The sequence below is a fragment of the Electrona antarctica genome (genome assembly GCF_951216825.1).
Source record: "Electrona antarctica genome assembly, chromosome: 8".
NCBI classification, from domain to species: Eukaryota; Metazoa; Chordata; class Actinopteri; order Myctophiformes; family Myctophidae; genus Electrona; species Electrona antarctica.
This window is the reverse complement of record NC_136789.1, coordinates 25,256,599-25,277,851: the sequence shown is the minus strand read 5'-3', so window position 1 is coordinate 25,277,851 and position 21,253 is coordinate 25,256,599. Positions and strand designations below refer to the sequence as shown.

General features: G+C 40.1%; 3 protein-coding genes across 3 annotated transcripts; 1 reads left to right on the top strand and 2 right to left on the bottom strand.

The window, feature by feature from the left end:
• Positions 1-364: 364 nt before the first annotated feature.
• Positions 365-3,934, top strand: LOC306928673 (cyclic nucleotide-gated channel alpha-2-like; the record flags this gene model as incomplete). Its single annotated transcript, XM_079508943.1, has 6 exons — positions 365-462; positions 688-798; positions 1,382-1,549; positions 1,736-1,843; positions 2,137-2,243; positions 2,457-3,934. 6 exons carry the CDS (start codon positions 365-367, stop codon positions 3,932-3,934), a joined length of 2,070 nt encoding a protein of 689 aa, XP_079365069.1.
• Positions 3,935-5,438: 1,504 nt separating this feature from the next.
• Positions 5,439-9,680, bottom strand: rraga (Ras-related GTP binding A). Its single transcript, XM_079507832.1, has 10 exons — positions 9,523-9,680; positions 9,000-9,140; positions 8,611-8,710; positions 8,453-8,519; positions 8,113-8,335; positions 7,329-7,424; positions 7,089-7,211; positions 6,476-6,567; positions 6,256-6,371; positions 5,439-5,816 (listed from the first exon to the last, which is right to left on the bottom strand). Exons 2-10 carry the CDS (start codon positions 9,024-9,026, stop codon positions 5,713-5,715), a joined length of 948 nt encoding a protein of 315 aa, XP_079363958.1. The 5' UTR covers positions 9,027-9,140; positions 9,523-9,680; the 3' UTR covers positions 5,439-5,712.
• An 861-nt stretch (positions 9,681-10,541) lies between these two features.
• Positions 10,542-15,237, bottom strand: chmp1b (charged multivesicular body protein 1B). The gene is made up of 8 exons (XM_079507774.1): positions 15,023-15,237; positions 13,874-13,971; positions 13,642-13,788; positions 13,424-13,492; positions 12,892-12,999; positions 12,748-12,791; positions 12,577-12,652; positions 10,542-11,143 (listed from the first exon to the last, which is right to left on the bottom strand). The coding sequence occupies exons 1-8, from the start codon at positions 15,036-15,038 to the stop codon at positions 11,099-11,101; spliced, it is 603 nt and encodes a 200-aa protein (XP_079363900.1). The 5' UTR covers positions 15,039-15,237; the 3' UTR covers positions 10,542-11,098.
• Between the last annotated feature and the right edge of the window lie 6,016 nt (positions 15,238-21,253).

The following is a 21,253-nucleotide window of genomic DNA, read 5'->3' as shown; positions in this document are numbered from 1 at the left end:
TCCTCTTACTCATCCTCAAATAAAAGCTACATTTTAAATAAAGTCATATCAGATCCCTACGACGCCATTGTTACATTGTAGTATGACTGCTAGTCACCAGACTCACCACAGCAACCACTTTCTCTGCAATAGGCCAGAACAGGGACTGTGGCAGGCAATCCCAACCGTCCTACGTCCCTCGACTATAATTTGTTTAAACACACCACATAAACACTCCAGACTTTATGTTCACCCTCTTTCCCTTTCCCTCGGTTATGATAGTGACACTACAAGAAGCATGGTGACCACTGACCATAGAATCGGAGATGGCTTGTGAGGGGTACAATAACATAATACATTATTTCTCCTCATAACAGATTTGAAGATGACAGGCCAGGTGGCTGGGAGAGAGGTGTCGCCCCATAACCTTTCAGTGAAGACCACTTTAGAGGAGGAGAATGACAGAGAGAGTATTCCTAGCAGGTTGGCCATTAAGAACTACAGACAATTTGCATTTCCCAATTCAATCATAGGCACTCTCACTGTATGTATTCCTTCATTCAGTACTTTTGTCATAGTACGAATATTCTTGATCTACCGTATGTACCCAATGAGACCATGTTGTATACTATACAATAAATATTTTGTCACAGATCATAACAAAAACACGGTTTGTATTCAACATTTATCATTTGTTTCTGTTTCAAGGGTGCCATCAGCATGTGATGACACATCTTCCGAGCTACAAAGAGTAGCTGACCTTGATCCACAAGGACGCAATTCTAGAAATTCTTTACAAACAGGAGGTGCTTTCACAAGGTAAAGCTGTGGAAGCCTGGCCTGGGATGCTAATAGAATGTCCGACACATGCAATTCCTAAACACTTACAGTTGGGTGCCACCGATATTGTCCCTTATTATTTGACCCATTTAGGCCTGACCTCAAAATTTAAAAAAATCCTTCTAAATCCTCCAGTTTTCTGAAATAAATATTTTCACGATTTTTCAAAAATAGCAGACCTACAAGCTAGTACAAAGGACAATATCGATGGCCTCCAACTGTATCAGACAAAAGCCATCATCAGTCTCTATCCCTTGTATACATGGACTTAGGACCAGGTTCCACACGAGTTACCAAAAAACACAGAATGCTTCCACTGATAAACCAGCAGTGTTAATGAAAATAGGTATGAGTGGACTAGAAATCTGTAGTGCTAATATTTGAGTGGGGAAATATAATACTATGAGGTTCGGGCAGCGTGTATGCATTTGCCAAATTTCCAGAGGCAGTTATCCAGAAATTAACATAACGTGATGATTCATATGTGATACCTAAATACAAAACGTATTTTTAAATATAAGGAAAACATAATGCATGACTCAGGTTGGTATTTCTCTCTTAGGTTTGTGAGCTTGGTGGTGACACTGAGAGATTGGGCACACAGACGTTTAATAGAAGAAGAAGAGCGGCCAGACTCTTTCCTGGAGCGCTTTCGAGGGGGCGGTGAAATAAGAGCTGCCCCCAGTCGCAACAGTGACTCCAATGGCAACAATAGCAAAGGAATCTTTAGGTATGAGTGCTACTGTACAATTATTAGTATTCAATATGTGACAATATATCTCTCAAACAATGAATGTATTAGCATGTTTGATTGTCTGTTGAGCTGTGTAGGGACATATACATTTGTTACATTGTTCAGTGAATATATACAATAGGTCACTGAATAATATTGTGTCCTTTATTACCATGTTTTTAGGAAAAAGTGGGAGGTGTTCGTCGTGTCCCCATCAGATGATGCATACTATCGCTGGCTATTTGTAATCGCAACAGCCGTGCTGTACAACTGGATCCTTCTCGTGGCTAGGTACTGAAGGAAAGAATAAGAAAAAGAAAAAAACCCTTACAGTTTAAAGGCAAAGCTCTCTGTCTACCGAGCAATCTTCATCCCTACTCTCATCTATGGTCATGACCGAAAGAATAAGGTTGGGATACATGCGGCCGAAATGAGTTTTCTCAGACGGGTGGCTGGCATTTCCCTTAGAGATAGGGTGAGAAGTTCAGTCGCGTGAGAGAGACTCAGAGTAGACCTGCTGTCCAATACTGAACAGGAGTTGAATGCTTTAGTTAAATGTCAAACGTTTTTTATTTTATCCATAGGGCATGTTTTGACAAGTTGCAGTTGGGAAATTATATCTGCTGGCTGGTGTTGGACTATCTCTCTGATCTTGTCTACATAATGGACACAATGGTCAGACTTCGCACAGGTAGATCATTTCAACACACTTTCCTGTCATAAGAAGTATTGTTTAAATGCAGTTAGAATGCACTTAAGGGTCCATTTGGTTCCAAACTATCATTTAGCTGGGGACCCCCTGGAACTCCCCTGGGGGTCCCCGGACCCCACTTGACTTTGGGAACCACTGCTGTAGACAATATGTATTGTATGGTCATTTAAAACTGTGCTTTGCTTGTTGTAGGGTTCCTGGAGCAAGGCTTGTTGGTGAAGGATCATGCCAAGCTAAGAGACAGCTACATACGTACATTTCAGTTCAAACTCGACGTGGTGTCCATCCTGCCCACCGATTTGGCTTACATTACTACAGGCATCCACACGCCACAGCTCAGGTTCAACCGCCTGGTGCGCTTCCCACGCATGTTTGAGTTCTTTGACCGCACTGAAACACGCACTAATTACCCAAACATCTTCCGCATCTGCAACTTGGTGCTCTACATTCTGGTCATCATTCACTGGAATGCCTGCATCTACTTCGCTATCTCAAAGTCTTTGGGGTTTGGTTCTGATACCTGGGTATATCCTAACATCTCCAACCCAGAGTATGGATCATTAACCAGGGGATACGTCTACTGTCTGTACTGGTCAACCCTTACTCTCACCACCATTGGAGAGATGCCAGCACCAGTGCGAGATGAAGAATATCTATTTGTAGTTTTTGATTTTCTTGTCGGGGTGTTGATCTTTGCTACAATTGTGGGAAATGTGGGCTCCATGATCGCCAACATGAATGCAACACGTGCAGAGTTTCAGGCCCGCATCGACGCCATCAAACATTACATGCACTTCCGCAGAGTCAGCAAAGAGCTGGAGGGACGTGTCATTAAATGGTTCGATTATCTCTGGACTAACAAGAAAGCTGTGGATGAGCAAGAGGTGCTTAAGAACCTGCCCAACAAACTACGGGCAGAGATTGCAATTAATGTACACCTGGAAACACTGAAAAAGGTCCGCATCTTTCAAGACTGTGAGGCGGGACTATTGGTGGAGCTAGTGCTTAAGCTCCGCCCACAAGTGTACAGTCCAGGTGACTATATCTGCCGTAAGGGCGATATTGGAAAAGAGATGTACATCATCAAAGAGGGGAGGCTGGCTGTGGTGGCAGATGATGGCATCACACAATATGCCCTTCTAACTGCTGGCAGCTGCTTTGGGGAAATTAGCATTCTTAATATAAAGGGCAGCAAAATGGGAAATCGACGAACAGCCAACATCCGTAGCCTTGGTTACTCAGATCTGTTTTGCCTCTCTAAGGATGACTTGATGGAGGCAGTGACTGAGTACCCAGATGCAAAGAAGGTACTTGAGGAGAGGGGTCGGGAAATACTGATGAAAGAGGGCCTACTGGATGAGAATGCCGAAAGTGGGGGGCTGGGTAAACCGGACACAGAGGAGAAGCTGGAGAGACTAGAATCTTCTCTAGACACCTTGCAGACTCGATTTGCTCGACTTCTTAGTGAACACACAGCCACTCAACAACGGCTGAAGCAGCGGGTCACCGTTCTGGAGCAACAGCTGAACCACACATGCTGTGGCCTGTTGGCAGATGATGAAATAATTGACACAGATGCAGAAGCTGTCACTGAGACAGATTCTGCAGCTGTTGCAAACACAGAAAGATTTGCACATGGAAATAATATACAAACTAAGCCCAATGTATAAATGTGAACTGTACCAGTGAAGAGGTTTTTAAGGTCAATACATTTCAAACTCAGTATAAAAAATGAAACTCCTGCCAGTGATGTCCCTTTGACTTCCACCATAAGAACGAATTTAAGACCTTTTCAGAACAATTGTTACAGTGGAACATGAAAATATTGGACAAACTACAGGCTACTGACTTGAGGTTGTCTTTTTCTACTGTATGTCAACATCAATTTAACTTGAATGTCTTGAGGATGTTTATATTGTGCTATAGCTTTAAAATAGGATGAAGGTATGTGTATTAAACATTAAAAGAAGCAGTCTTTGGGTAAACAGTGAACATACATTTGGGTTGCGATAATTGCCATCATAAATATTTCCTTTTAATAGGGTATTGCGTTCTAGCACTGACTGTACATCTGGCCTCTCTACTCCTCATGGCTTAGAAGTCCTAGGAGGATCATAGATGTTGATTTGTAAAAAAGGAAAAAAAAGAAAAGAAAGAAAAAAAGAATTGAACTGCAGATTTCTGAAGCTGAACTGGACTGGTCAAGTTTAAACAATAGAGGGTATGCGCATGCTTAACGTGAATGGCACATCGAGTGGCAAAGCAACAGGCAACGTGAGTTTAACATTGTTTAATGTTGTTTAATGCAATCAGAAAGGACTTTTCTGTTTGGATGTATGGGCTGTCAAGGCCAGAAAGTAGTTTTTAGCCACTCAGTAGGCATTCCTGCATAACTTCCGGGTTTGATGATGATGTCATGCGCATACCCTCTATATCAAAATATGCTCATTCTTTAATAGATTAAATCTGTTAATAGATTAAATCTGTTAACATTAACAAAACCCTAAATAGATTGCAAGAAATGCATTTTAGGGACAGAGGGGAAAGACAAATTCCTCACAGATACCACCTAAATGCGGTCAAGGAGAGCATGACAATTCAATTGCCAACCTCGACATAACTCGTGGGTAAGGATAAAACTTAAGTTTGTTGTATAAACAACACTTGGAAGTCATGGGCTGAACACTAAGTGAACACTAACTCCAAAGAACAGCAACGTCCGTGACTATGTTTAGAGTACCAGTAGGGAGAGGGGGGGAAGAGAGAGAGAGAGAGAGAGAGAGAGAGAGAGAGAGAGAGAGAGAGAGAGAGAGAGAGAGAGAGAGAGAGAGAGAGAGAGAGAGAGAGAGAGAGAGAGAGAGACTCAGTTCACACGGGTGTGATTTTTTGTAAACATTTTAAGAATCAGTCGATGTTAAAATGACCCAATAAGTATTTTGAAGTGAAATACTCTTTTTACCAAATATGAAATAGCTTGTTAAAATTAAATAAAGTTTAAAATATATTGTAATTAATTATCCAAACAGGATTTTGCATACAATTCACTTATGCACATGTTCTGACCTTTTGTTTTGGGAGTTTTGTCCTTTTATTAATGACATCATAATTCCATACCAATATTAGCATGGCAAAGCATGACAATCATAGTTGGCCCCTTAAATGTAAACACAAGCATTTATTTTTTCCTCCTTTAATTCTTAATGTTAGGACAAATATTTCAACAAAATAGCATCACTGATCATGATACATATGATCACTGTAGAAATTAGACTTAACAAAAATCAAAAACTGATTTTCAAACAATAACTCAATAATAACTGTGATTGAGTGTGGAGATACAGGAGAGGCAGTGCAGGGCTGCTCATTTGAAATCACGGCTGGACCACATCCTGTGGTCTGAAGTTTGGACTGATTGGTTGAGTGTATCCACTTACTCCCATTCCTTTAGCTAGCGCATCCGCATATGCAGACTGTGCTTGGGTCCGTCCACACGCTCCAGCTTCTCAAAGTGTTTCCTAGCATTGCGAATATTGATGAGCGTCGCTGCAGACGCTATAAAATAAAAAGACATGCATTATGCCGATATCGCAGTTTCATTGTACAAGCCGTTTGTACTTGATATCCTGATATCAGATTCTAAAAATGTCTTCTACATCCTGACAGTTTTCTGAAAAAGCTATGTTTCTATGTCAGTCGTTCTTTGATTTTTCAAAGATAGCAGACCTACAAGCTCGTAGCGCGCCACTCGGTGGCGCGCTATGAGCTTGTAGATCTGCTATTTTTCAATAGCTAAAGCATAACATAATGCTAACACCAAAAGGGGTTCCCGCCCAAAATGGGTTAAGACATGCATGGCTTAATCTTTGAGACAAGCATATGCTACTGGCAGGATCAAACAGGTGATTTTTGTAAAGTCCTAAAAATTACAATTATAATAATATCCTTCTATCATTTCAATGCATGGTTCTATGAACTGAATCTTCAAACTTACGTATGGAGGGGTCTGACATGATCACCATGACGTATGTGTTGGAAGTGAAGACATCGATGAAGGCTGCAAAGTTGGAGTTCCTCACCTCCATGCTTTGGAAGGAGGCTGCAAGTTTACTGAAATAAATAAAAGTCTAAAATCAGAATCACCAAGTTACACGTATCAAGCAGTCCTGGAGGCAAATGGACTTTTCCTACCCGAGGGGGCGTTGTGTGCTTACCTACAACTGAGCTTGAACTGTTTAATTATGTTGCTGATCTTCTCAAACCGGTGGGCATCACGTTGTTCTTTGCACTGATAGTGGGAGATCACCTACAACATAATGTGTGACGGTATTAGGGCTGACATTACATTACATTTAAGTTGACTATTAATTGTCAAAAATAATTGCGATTAACGATTTAATTGTGTTTTTGGCATTGGAACATACGATTAGAATTTTAATTTCCGTTTGGTTTTTAGGCTTCATACTCACAAATTGCACAGGGCAGATATGACAAATAGCTTAAATATATAAAGAAATTACATTAAATCATACTTAAAAATAGAAAAATAAATAAATAGAGGAAATAGCTGATCTACAAGCATGACATGTTGCAAGCTTGTAGATCTGCTATTTACACGATTCTGGGAAAATGTGTGAACATGTATGAACATTTTTCAACATGGCAATGATTATGAAAAATAATTGTGATTATCTCACATAATTGCGGTGATGTAATAATTGTGACAGGCAATACAATACTAAATAACACAGCAATCACAAGAGAAATACATTTTTAAATACGAGCATAAATTACATCCCAACTCAAGCGCAGCCTGCTTTCTCTTACCAGAAATGTGGCTCTCTCAAACAGAAGAACTTCGTCTGCTTCTATGATTTGTGCAAAGTTTCTGAGGTTTGTCTCCAACTGCTGTACGTTTGGGATCAGCTGATATACAATACTGGACCATGCCTAAGAACATGGAGAGACAGTGGTTTGTTAAGAGATTGCCAGTACTAGCACTAGCAGTGGTGTGTTCTACCGAGTACTACCACACAGTTCAACATGTGGTGAAATAAGATTCTCAACCTTGTACAGCGTTTCATCCCAAATTGACGTCCTGAAGCATGTGCAAGCCAGTGGTCTGGACAGTCTCCTCAAGTCTTCTTCACGCTCCTTAAAGATCTATAACATCAGTCAACATGGATTGAGAGTGTTACTTTAAAAAGGAGTTTAAACCATTTTCACTTTCCAATAGAATAGCACATTATCCATAGTGAACCTTAAACATTAACACCACCACATTATTCACTGCTACACTATAGTATTTTTTTTTAAAGTAGAAAAGATGAAAGGTGAAAGATGGATAGAAAGATATTCCTCACTTGAATCTATGTGCCAGAATTAGGATTCACTGATTCAAATTTAATCAGTGAATTGACGGCTAATAATATGGTGAATAACCCCTTAGGCTTTGGTTCACTACAGTTAATCATTTCTACAAGCTGAACAAGCTGTCGATATGGTGTGATAAGTTGTTGACACTAACAGTCAAACACTAGCATAGTGAGCAGGGTAGGGCCTAGCCCCTGCCTGGTCCAGTGCTTATAGCGAGTCTCTCACTAACGCCCTGGCGGGAATGCCTCTGCGCACACGGGTAAAAATTCCGCTGCTGTGTGAGGGGCTAGGTAGGGCCCTTTAGTTGCATGCCAATACTGATGACATCCCGTCACATGACGTATGACTGTCATATTATTAGGCCTTAAATTTCCACAGAAGAGCAGTAATAGCAGCCGGATTTGGCAAGAGTGTGTGTGTGTGTGTGTGGGGGGGGGGGGGGGTACTGTTGATTTCCAAACCACATCTGTCTTACCAAATCTCTTTGGTCTTCCTGCACCAGATCCATTTTGTGCACAAGGCAGAACACTTTTGCATCAGGGGAGTTTTGCAGGATGGCTTCCAGGCAAGACTGGTAGTAATGCATGTCTTTCTCCAGCTCACGGCTTTCAACGTCGAATACATAGATCAGCACCTCCACGTTCCTGAAAATGTTGTCCCTCTGGCTTGTGAAATAGTTCTCCATGAAGTTGTCCTGCCTGATGTGTGTGAGAGAGAGAGAGAAAGAGCAGAAAAAACATATTGTCAGATCATTAGCTCTGACATGTTTGTAGCTGGTCAAATGGTAATAATTATAAATAATAAATAAGATTTACCCGCCACAATCCCAGAGGTTCAGAACCAGATTGCCAAGAAACCGCACATGGGAGTGTTCCACATCAACTACATTTTGAAGGAGAGATCATTTGCATATTAAAAACAAATTAATTATTAGATTACAAAATAAACACTCGTGATCATCAAGATGACGTACTTGTGGCTCCAAGGCGCCGTGTGTCTCGGGCGATGTAGTTGGCAAATATGATTGACCTCATACTGGTCTTCCCAGACCCACTCTTCCCCATCAGCAGCACCTGAACACAGCGCAAGACAAGGTCATTATCACTCAATTCACCTGGCCCCAGAATTAACTAATATATATATGAGACTTTGATTGATCGAAGTATTTATTAACAGATTGGAGAACTACAGTACATTTCAAGCACAACTCAATACAAAACTGTTAACTGTGGACGACACCATAAAGCATTACAATAGGGTCCACCATGTTCAATTCATCATAACATTTAGAGACATACAAATATACACTTCTATATAGCCAAAAACACTAACAGGAAATCAACAGTGGTTAATGAGACTCACCTTCTTTTTCATAGCCGTGCTTGACATTCCCTTTCTTGAACAAGTAGAGTATTACTTTGAAATGTTTTTCTTGCTTCTGTTTCCCCCCCAGGTGTGGCCTCCCACTTCTTCAGTTACTCGCGCGGCTGTGACAGCTGCAGGCTGGTCAAAATGAGAACATTTTCACTTATAGGTGTTAAGGAGAGCATATAGTTCATCTTAGTGTTCTCTTAAATTAACTCACAAACGGGACCATAATCATTGTTGGGGGAGACGACCGTAAACTGAGACATGTTTGCGTAACTTTGAGTTTAAAAAACAAAAACACATTACGTCAATCACATTTTTTTTTGTTCATGCAATAAAGCTATGCTAAGCGCTAGCTAGCATATATCAACCAAACCGAATAAAGTGTTGAGACAGCTTAGCAAAGCTATGTTAAATTCAAGCTAGCCATGCTCCAATGGTTTGCCCGGCATGGAAGAGGGGTTAGCAATTTTATATAGACCGTTTTGTTGGTCTTAAAAGAATTGTTATACATTACTTGGTCACTGGTCTTTCTTCTTGATCACAAGCTGGCAGTGAAGTACAGATCAGCTGCTTCCTGTTTACGCTGATTGACTACCCCAGTCCCAAGACTGACTCCCAACTGATGGCCACCAGGTGGAGCCCGAGACGTCAGCTGGAGCTGGGTTCTGTCTGTGTGCTCCAGGTAGAGCAGTGGTTCCCAAACCTTTTCATGTCAAGGACCCCCAAAATGACACTCATTTAAAATGATAGGCCAAGGTCCCCCACAAGAGAAGATTTTTACAGCTCTAGCAGTGATTTTCAACCATGTTCATTTCAAGGGCCCCCGGTTTGACCTGAATTAGTCTATGGATCCCCTATTTAATGGCATTTCTAGCTCTGGGACCCCAATTTGTTAAGTTAATTTAACTCTGAGTGAACAAATGGAACCAAATGGACCCGTTCTGTGAGTTACAGACCCATAAGGGTCCATTTGGTTCCTAAGTATCATTTAGCTGGGGACCCCCTGGAACTCCCTCAAGGACCCCTGGGGGTCCCCAGCCATCTTAAGGTATATTAACACAATACGAGTCATGTCATTATTTTAGTGGTTGTGTTCTAAGCTGAGTCCGTAGCATAAAATTTAGACTCTCGTAGATGTATTTATCGATTCTGACATTATTGAAAATGTCAGAATCGATGAATACATCTTCTACGAGTCTAATTTTAGGCTAAATCGGACAGGCAGTGATGAAAGCTTGACATCTCCAAAAATACCAAATACACAAAGACATAAAATAGACTTATGTTCACCGCAAATCTTTTTTGCTTTCTTTATTATGAGAAGCTTAGGCTTAACATTACACCCCAATTAGAAGCTATCATGTCAATATCGGCTTACTATTGCTTTACTCTACCCAGTCAATATTTAGTAGAATTCTAGTAGACCTGACTCATCCAGGGTAGAGCAAGATGGCATACAAGTATCCAGTGACATTAGACTAGATGAGATGCGATGCAGATTTCTATTACATTTATTGAAAAACCAAGGGGGAAAAAGGTTATAAAATTGTATTATCTGCTTATGTAATTTCCAAGCTACATCCCATTTCCCAAAAGAATAAACATAATTGTCATCCAAAGACAAAGACAAGTTTCTAATCTACAAACCCACACAAAAAAGCACAATACACAACACCGGAAGTCAATTCACCTCCAGAATGTTTTATAATAGGAGAAACAAAACCATATTACAAATATATTTCTTTGTTTAACCACAAATTACACACTTATGCCCAAGAAATATTTGAAATAAAATTCCAATTTACACACTTCTGAAACATACATTTTCAGAAATGCATATATTTTATACACACTCTTTTCAGTTTTTGGCATGCACCCACAAGTATGCATGTTGAGGTACCAGAAACAAATAAGGCCCATAGACTAAAATATTATACAGTAGAACCCGAAGAGAGAAGTATGAGATGGAAAGGCAAAATAAAGACATTATTAATGTCATTTTAAAGTAATGGAGCAGTTTTGAGTTTCAGATAGTACACAGTTGACCTGAAGCTCTCAGTTATGTCCCCCATCGACTGAAGTCTTTCTTCCTACATTTGGTCTCGAAGTTTGGCAAGCCTTTGAGACAATTCATCCTTGAAAACAAAGGAACAACATTTGTCATAGATAGACAAAGGCAATACAGTATTACAGTATAGTATTTTTGGTTTCTTCCTGAAAGCTGAAAGCCTTTGAGTCAAAAGGCCCAATCGAAATAACACCATTTTAGTGACATCATAACCCGAACCCCTCCCACATTATCATACAACGACAGGTGTGGGTGAGGCTTAAGTTCAGGTAGGTGGTGCTACGGTGAAAACCAGGTATACTGAATGAACTGGTGGGTGTGGCCACATAAAACATATTTTTAAAACTTTCTGTACACTTTTTTGAAATAAATCTTCCTCCTAGTATAATCATAGTACCTGATGACCATGTTTTAGGGGGGGGGGGGGGGGGGGGAAATCACGGCACCCCATCTTTAAGTTGTAATATGTATATACTGTATATATATTTGAGTAATAAGACATTGTAAGGAGAAATTGCTTTAATGGTTATGATTTGTAGAGTTAGGTTTATTCCTTAATTAGGAAAAGATTCAGTTGGGGTTAAATTAAGATTAGACATTTAGAGGTTACATTTATTGTAGTGATGCACCGAATATGTGCATCACTATATATTATGTATTCGGCAGAAAATGGCTAAAAATGCATTTTCGGCCAATTCGGTTTCGGCCCGAATGGGCAGAAAAGATATCACCGAATAGTGTATGCAATTAATGCATTCAAAAGAGCTGAATAAATGTTTTATGGACCCATAATAGTGATTAAGTTTTGCCATAACCAATTATTTTTCCATAAATCAGGTAGCTTTAAGGTACGGCCATGACAGCAATGGTAGGAAAAAAGATATATAATATTAATCATTCGGATATTCAGTATTCGGCCAAGAATTTCCCTTTCGGTGCATCCCTAATTTATTGTTTAGAGTTAAGAGTAGTCTCACGTAATCAGTCAACTATTCCACAATCTCTGAATGCTATATACGAACTACACCTCTCGAAATCCGAACACGGAAGCTGGCATTTCCGTTCACAAAAATATTTTATTTCCATTTCAGCTTGGATTGGATTTGGATTTATATATTAGGTTAAATTTGCGCAAGTGTAAAGATGAAACGGAATCAAGGAGTAGGCGCCACATCCGTTGTATCGCTTGCTCATGATCAGGGCTTCTGTGCTCCAGACTGTATGACAAGACATGCCCATCCCGACATGCATTTGAAAAAGTATTTTTCAAAACAGTTTGGCCACACAAAACTAGGGTTAGAGCTATGACTGATTTATTTTTGGTGTCACGCATTGCAAGTATCATGACAAGCTCACAAAGCGTTGTAGCATTGCATGTTGTGAGCTTGTGCTACTTTTCATAAAATCGCGTCATAAAATAATGATTTGTTCCCAAATTAACTACATAGTAGTAATACAAGTACAAATAATACAAACGTGTGTGTGTGTGCGTTTCTGTACCTGTTCTGCCGAAGCAACACTGGCGCCGACGACGGATCCTGTCTGTCCCTGGGGTAGCTCCATGTTCAGATCCAACCTAAAAGATGCAATTTCAACATATTATATTACACCGAAATATTTTACATAGAGAAAAATAATAAATACCAACAAAATGTGCAGTATATTTTTTACCCTGCTTCATCGGCCAGTTCATGCATCAGTGAATCCACTTGGTTCTGAAACATAAATATATTTGGGCAAATGAAATGAGTTTTTCCAATATCATAATTACAGCTCAAACTGGTGAAGATAATGGGGAAAGCAGAGTAAGTGTACCTGTGGTGTTGTAAGTGTTGTTGTGCTACTCATGGTGTCTTCCATTTGGGCTGTCTGAACATCCAGAGTTTCAAACTGATGTTCAAATTTGTCCATGAGAGCTGAAATCTGAGAAAATAACACTATCAAACATTTTTTGATTTGTTCTTGCAGTAACAGACTTTCTTTTTTAATGAACAGAAATCACTGAGCATATTTTTGTAACAAAGATTCATCTACAGTATGAATTCACAAAACGTAACCTAATAAATATCTGCATGAGTCATCCGTAACTCCCTGCAAAGTGGCCAAGCTTTGCGGCAAGTTTGCACCACTTCACCAATATAAGTGACGGCGTATGAGAAAATGTGAGATAAGCCTGAGACGCCAACATGTCAGAAATGGGGAGTACTGCACACAAACAGCTGCGTGGTGCCCTAGCTAGCAGTCTAATAATAATAATATATTATATAATAATATAAAAATCAGCTTTACAGGAAAATATGTATTCTCGCTTTTCATATTTTGTCTCTTTTACAAGCACACGCATTACCTTTTCTAGATTCATACTCTTCAGTGTAGAATCCATGCCTTTCACCACTCCAGCCATAGATTTTGTGACCTGTGGAATAATACAGCATTATCCGAATATAAGTTGCTGACATAGTAGCACTGTGTAGATCAACAACATCGGAACACTATGACTATGATTGTGTAGATGTATATATGGATGTAAGTAATGTCCAGGTAGGCTATTCAGAATAACCATACCTTGTTCATCGTGACTGCCGTTTGGACCCTTGCTGCGACTGCATCAATTCGAGCACTCATTCGCAGGAAGTTGACCGACTGATTCTTCTGTCTAATAGCATTTTCTGCGTGGATCCTGGCCACTTCCATGTTTCCTTTTTGGATTGCCTAATATGAGGACATATTATCCCATCAGCAGGCAAGTAGAGATATTTCAGTGCCACGTTGACTGCTTATTATTGCCAGTACTTACTTTCTTGATTTTAGACTTCTCTATCTTTTCCTCTTTGTCACATTTTTTTGAATTGCGTTGAAGTTCTTTGGCAGCAAACTTTAGGTTGAAGAGTTGTTCTGTGATGGGAGGTTAAAGACTAACAACGCTCAATGACATACAAGTAAGTAATACAAGTAAATGTTGACACTTTATAAATGAGAAGTGACAATCCATAACTCAATCTGGCTTGCTAAGGGGCCGACTGTTGTACCAGATGTACCTGCCTCTTAAACTAGTCCCCCCCCTTCTTGGTGGCCTGATGCCACACATACAGTAGTTGCTCACTAAAATCACCCAATTAAGTATTTTGGTGATCAGTTTTATACAGACTAGTCTCCTGCATTTCGACCACATCTCCTGTTGGACCCCTGCATTTTCATTTCTACTGGATTCTATTTGGTATCCAAGTCCCCAAATTCACCAGAACACAGGAAATGCAGTCATCAAATCAATTTCTGTAGGTCTACGCTTTGCGTTTTAATGGCTGAAACTGTACCCAACTACCCAAATAATTTTAAAAAGATATTTAAAGGTTTAGGTTTTATTAGTAGTTTTCCATTTTCTCCCTTTACCCACCCCTCACCCCCACAGTTATCGTTGTAATGATAAAAGTAAAAGTATCAAACTCTTAAAATTCACCAGAACACAGGAAATTACATCTGCTCTTTTAAGCAATAATGCCACAGTTATTTGCCCCCTAGCTCTGGTCTGATCCATAGCTCTAATGCCGTTGCATTTCTAAATGCAACGCTATTAGAGCTATGGACCAGAGCTAGCACGGCATTAGAGCTATGGACCAGAGCTATTTGCCCCCCTAATATCCTGGATTCTCACAGTCACTCCAATCAGTCACATGTAATATGTCTATTATATGTCTATAACACTCGGTCATGAATAGTTTTTCATGTACAAACACGTCGTGAATGATTCACTGCTTCAACAGAACAACCACAGCATGTAGTTTGTAGTACTTCGTTACAGAAATTAGAACGACCAAAATACTTCATACTACCGAGTAGTATGAAGTAAAAACTAAAGCTTGCTGTTAGGTTGTTTACTTTATAGTGACTACTTAAGTACGTTACCATTTTGAGTCATATCTTTCTCGCAAAGTTTTCAAAAGGATACTCTCCATTTGAGACATGTTGAGCTAGCGTGAGACGTCACAATTCCCAAACGAAGCGGACCAAATCCTTACGGGAAGCCGTCGAGGCGTGTATATATTAGTAAATAAAGTTAAACACAGTAAAGTTGATATTTTTGCGAGCTATTTTTTCCTTCGCCTCCCTTCCTTTTCCTACTTCCTGGTAAACTACCAAAATATCAACGACGTCATCGTCACGTGCTCAGTTACGTCACAAAAGAAGTGAATTCCCCTCTCGATGAAAAGGTTAAGCTAATAATTAAATCGTAATTCGCGTGGTATGCAGTGGTGGCAGTAGTATTATAGTTCCATCCATGTTGACATGAAAATAAAGAAAGAATTTATATGCAAGATCATTTTTTTGATTGATTGATTGATTGATTGATTGATTGATTGATTGATTTCACACTATGCCGAAAATGTACAGGTCAATAGAAAAATTGCTACTTGCGGATAGAACAAGAAAAAGCACTAATTAAGAAGACTTGTTTAGGCCTACATAAGGGTCCTCCACATTCAATTGATCAGAACATTAATGACCTAAAAATATACACTTCTATGAAAAAAAGGAAATCATCATATAGGCCTATGCAGTTAAAAAAGGTATTTGCACTTTGGTATGATAGGCCACTTGTGTGTCTTGTTCCCAATGTGGCAGCAGGGGCGGGGGAGAGAGAGGATGACTCACTCTCTGTCTGATGATGATGATATTTCACCCTGCGGTCTGCCTCTGACAACATGCAAGAAGTAGCAGTGCATTTTACAGTGAAAGTTCAGCTTTAAAAAAGAAAAGAAAGACTGATCTATACTAATTGTGCAGTTTGGCTCTTTCAGACTTTTGTTGGTGTGATGACAAGTCAGTGCTCGTCGTCAAGTTCGTGACGCCAGATTTCCATGGAAACACCGGTACCCCGCTGAGAGAAAATACCAAAGAGACTCATAAGCTACAACTTAAACATTGCGTTGGACAGTCTGTCTGTCATCAACACCTCTGCGCTTCCTCAGTGTCTAACGCTGTTGGAGATTTAAACCCGTTACTTTGGATCTTGTTTTGTTTTGATCGCTGCAGAACAATTAAGTAGCCTAGAGAGGATACTTTAATTCAGTTGTGTATGTTTTAATCACACAAGAATACTGCAGGTGAGTTGAGTTCTGAGTCGAATATATATTCGATATATCATATTAGCCAATTCAAAACGAAGTCTAAAATTGTAAACCATATGTGGCTATGTCTGCATCTATGCTTGAAAACGTTCGGGAAATTATTATTTTATTATTATAAAATATTATTATTATTATATATTTTTTAAACCAATATTAGATAATAGAATAGCCTATCAGTTGATTCATATCCATGGCAACTTAGATGGACTTGACTTCAGCATAAACATCAGTAAGTTAGCTATACCTTAAGTGTATTCAATTCCAGTTCCACAATAGTGGTGGTCATTGACATTGCTATATGATGTGTGCGGCAATGCCAATCAATATTGCATGTCACGACTAAAAACCAAACCCTGTCTGTCATATGTTTTCGACATGGTTTGGCAGGCCATGCATGGTCACATTATAACCTAAACATTAAATAACATTAAACAACATTAAATATTGACCTCTAAACACTGTAAGCAATTATGTCATGCACAAAGTGAAATAAATACAGTAGTTGCTCTTGTAAAATAAACCACTTGGCAGCCACAATGCAGGGGTCCTGCTAGGGCTTGGTATATAGTCTTATTTATTTTATTAACATCCTATGGCATGCAGGCAAAATTGTCAAAAATGTCAAACGTTCCTTATGCTTTAAGTAGCATGTGACGTGTCAAACTAGCGGGTTTTCATCATTCTGAATCCACTCCAAGCATTAGTTTTGCACAAAAAACACTCCTTGGGCTAAAAACGGCCATAGACATCATGACAAATGTGATGAGGTCAGCACAAATGTGATGAGGTCAGCACATTTTGGGCTGTTTTGCTGTTTTTAGGCCAAGGAGTGTATTTTGTGCAAAACTAATGCTTGGAATGGATTCAGAATCATGAAAAACCCATAGTTTGACATGTCACATGCTACTTAAAGCAAAAGGAAAGTTTGACATTTTTGCCTGCCATATATGTTAATGGTAGGGTCACAAGAAACCCCTATAAAATAAATTGCCCAATACCGACAACCGGTCAGCAAGTGGATTCATGAATATATGTATATAGACAATATTTTAGGCCAATAAAAAAGATACCAAATTTCCCATGACCGTCCACCTCGACTGCCGGACTAATAGCTTGGCTCTTGCCTGCACAAGTCAATCAGTACAAAAGTATTATTGTGGGGAAATAATCACTTCTGACTTAAGATGTAACATAGTCGACCAGATTTGTTTTATTTTATTATAGTGGACTCTAAAAGTGGGTCCCATAAAGATAAATTGCTTAAATGAAGTGCTACTGAAAGAGATCTTTACTCAAAACGTTTGATTAATTTGTAATATATAATTCCTGCAAGCTCTGCCAGCCAGCTGGTTTAGTCTAAATAACAGGTAAATGGACTAAAAAATATAATTTGGGAACCAGCTGAAGTTTCCTTTGAAAAAGTGGATCTATTATGAAAAGACTTTGAGGCCCATGCGAGGCAGAGTTTCAGCCTCATCAACCTCTCTCATTTTCCTTTCCATTCCAGCTGTTCCAGGATATTCAGGCTTACTGTTTGTTCTACCGTGTGCTGTGTGCATACATGAAAAAAATAAAGAAAACTTGAGAGTTCCCTCTTAATACATAACAAAAAGACCTGTAATGATGGTAACTGCTTCTTTATTACATTAAATAGACACAACACAAGTTAGAGTAAACAAGCACCCTAAAGAAATCTTACTACCTGATTTGTAAACAATACTCACCTGTTATAGAAAGTTAATACCACAACTTTACAAACATGCTGTTCTTTACAGGAGGAGTGTGTATTCGCTTTTAGATTGGAACATCATCACGGTAAATCATTAAATCACTGATAAAGTCGCTGATGTGCAGAATTATTAAATTACATGATTAATGCATCATATATAAACTGTGCAGTTTGGATTGCAGTACCCTTTCTAACTTCTTGCTTTAACTCAAAACAATATAAATGAATTGGTTTGGCCATTTTACCTTTACTTAAATATTTGTGTTCACTATTAATATGCCATAATGTGATCTAAGTCCTTTCTTTTTACAGATTAAGATAATGGCGCTTCAGATGGATAAAAGGTTCCATAAATTGACCCTAGAACAAGTCCAGGCGCTGGATAAAGTTCTGACTGAGGTCATTCCCATTCATGGGAGAGGAAACTTTCCCACATTGGAGGTGAGAGCAAAAGATATAATTCGTGTAGTGAAGGATCGGCTGGTTGAAAGAGACATCCAGGTCAAAGACATTCGCCTTAATGGCTCGACTGCCAGCCATGTGATGGTGAGAGATAACGGCATGGGCTACAGAGACCTTGACATCGTTTTCAGAGTGGAGCTGCCTCAACAAGAGAACTTCCAGGTTATTAAGGAGGTAGTGCTGGAGAGCCTCAGAGACTTCCTCCCTTGTGGCGTGAACAGGCGCAAGATTACTTGCCTTACCATGAAGGAGGCCTATGTGCAAAAGATGGTCATGGTTTTCAATGAGCATGACAGATGGAGCCTTATTTCTTTGTCCAACAACAGGACTAAACCTGTGGAGCTTAGGTTTGTAAGCTCTCTGCGAAGGCAGTTTGAGTTCAGTGTAGACTCCTTCCAGATAATACTCAACCGTATGCTAGAGTCCTACTGGGAGACTGAAAAGAAACAAGGTGAGAAGTTTAAGGGATTAAAATTACATGGTGTGAAGTTGTCAAATGTCGGACTGGAGGGGAGAGAAACAGAATCACAGAAATGTTACAATCTAAGAGAGGACAAAGAAAAACACTCAACGATGGCAGGCAGCAGTGAAAGTCCTTGCCAGGATGAAGATGCCATTAGGCCTGAGGAAGACTTTCTGCATCCAGTAGTTGAGTGTGTAAAGGAAAAGCAAGACCCACAGGAAGTGAAACAAAGTGAGGGTACTGGCCTTGATTTAACATCTCTGGAGGGTGAAGAGGATGCAGAAGACATAGACATTCCCTCTGGGGACAACATGGCATTTAAACTGCATGGAAGCAATAAGGAGGCAAGACAATTGAACAGAAGAGACTACGTGTCAACCTCATCCCCCAAACCTTTATTTGAAGATGCAGAACCATCTGTGACAAATGTGTGCATGAATCTGCAGAAGAAGGAAGATCTACCAGAGTCTAAAGCTTTCAAACCACTTTCCTTGTTACATACAAAAATGTCGATAGAAGAAATAATCCAACATCAAGAAACACCTCAGTTCAAAGTAGACTCGCTAATCCATGTGAGTGACAATGCACCATTAGTTCTACAAGACTCCCATTTTGAATTCTCATTGCCTCCTCCAGCTAAGAAAACCTGCAACACATCGCAGGACATTGTACCAGATTTTTGCCCATCCCCTCAATTACAAAGAAAATTATCACGGAAGAATAGCAGCAAGTTGGCGCTCCCTGAAAATGTGCCATTATTGACAGATTTGTCAGACCTTACAGCACAGCTGTTTCCCCCCATAGAAATACCCCAAACAATCCAGCCAAAGCCTCCTGTACAGCAGAATGCAGAGGTTCATTACTCTACGCTGCCAGACTCTGTGCACAAATCTTCAAGGGATGCAGAAACCTGCACAAGTCCCACATATGATACCCCTGTCACGTGCCAAGACGGAAAAGTCTCAAAAGAAGTTTTGAAGACAAAACTCTCTGACACAACGGCTCAAAGTCATGCACTTTGCACAGACAGAGACTTGCAGCCCACCCTGGCTTCCCAGGAGCCACAGCCAACAGACGGATTCAGAGATAACACAGAGTCAGGCTCAAGGGCAGACTTATCAGAAGGTAATGCCACAATTATCGTTGAGGCAGAGTGCATGTACGGAGACTTTGAGCAGGCCATCAGCCACCTCCGAAACCATCTCATTGTGACACACAGCCCGGAGGAGATTCGAGGAGGGGGCTTGCTAAAGTATAGTGACTTACTGGTACGAAACTTCAGGCCAGCCAGTGAGATGGAGATCAAGTCCCTTGAGCGCTACATGTGCTCCCGTTTCTTCATTGACTTTCCCGACGTGAGCGAGCAACAGCGTAAGGTCGAGGCCTACTTGCAGGGCCATTTTGTTGGCAATGAGGAGACGAGCAAGTACGACTATCTGATGACTCTGCGGCGAGTGATAGATGAGAGCACTGTGTGTTTGATGGGGCATGAGAGGAGACAGACGCTCAATATGATCACCGTACTGGCATTGAGGGTGTTAGGTGAGCAGAATGCCATCCCAAACACTGCCAACGTGACCTGCTTTTATCAGCCGGCGCCATACATAGCAGACCCCATTTTCAGTAGATATTACATTGCCCCGCCCCAGTCCCCGTTACTCTACCATCCCTACCCTTTGCATCTCCATATGCAGAGTGGCATAGTGTAGCTCTGGCATGTTAGTGTGGAGAGCATGTACTATGGAGCTCTGTAACCACCAGAGGCACATTTGAAGTTAAAGAATAAGAGGCATGCACGGTTGCAGTATATTAAATGCTTTGAAAAACCTTTATGCCTGTGATATGAAAGATGGCAGTAAAACTGACTGTCTTTTGTTAGAGGCCAGCATGTCGATGTTTCAAGATGAATACACAGTAGATGAATGTACAGTAGAAGGTGATTTGGGGGTTGGAAAGCTTTGCAGTGTTTACTCTTCCACGTAGAGAAGAATACGGTTGGAGAATTCTCCATGGACAGTAAAGTATTAGAAGAGGTCTTCATGGTCTGGGCTAGTCAGAGTCATAATTCTTAGTTCTTACTGACATGATTTTTCCTTTAGACGTGAGAGTATTTCTACACTGATTAAAAGTAAAAGTAAAAGTAAAACAAAATATGGCCCTCGGCTCTCACGTATTCGGAGGGCAGTATGAGTCACCAGAACCAAAGACGGATGTTTTTGAATCTATCACACACACACACACACACACACACATACACACACACACACACACACACACACACACACACACACACACACACACACACACACACACACACACACACACACACACACACACACACACACACACACACACACACACATCCCTTTAATGCATTAAAAGTAATCTTGTCCTTGA

Coding starts and splice junctions, on each gene's coding strand:
- rraga (XM_079507832.1), bottom strand. CDS start 9,026: ATGTCAAGCACGGCTATGAAAAAGAAG. Junction 8,520..8,610: donor ACGGCGCCTTGGAGCCACAA/GTACGTCATCTT, acceptor TTCAAAATGTAG/TTGATGTGGAACACTCCCAT. Junction 8,336..8,452: donor AACCTCTGGGATTGTGGCGG/GTAAATCTTATT, acceptor CACACACATCAG/GCAGGACAACTTCATGGAGA.
- chmp1b (XM_079507774.1), bottom strand. Junction 13,493..13,641: donor CGGCAGTCACGATGAACAAG/GTATGGTTATTC, acceptor ATTATTCCACAG/GTCACAAAATCTATGGCTGG. Junction 12,792..12,891: donor CAACACTTACAACACCACAG/GTACACTTACTC, acceptor TTTATGTTTCAG/AACCAAGTGGATTCACTGAT.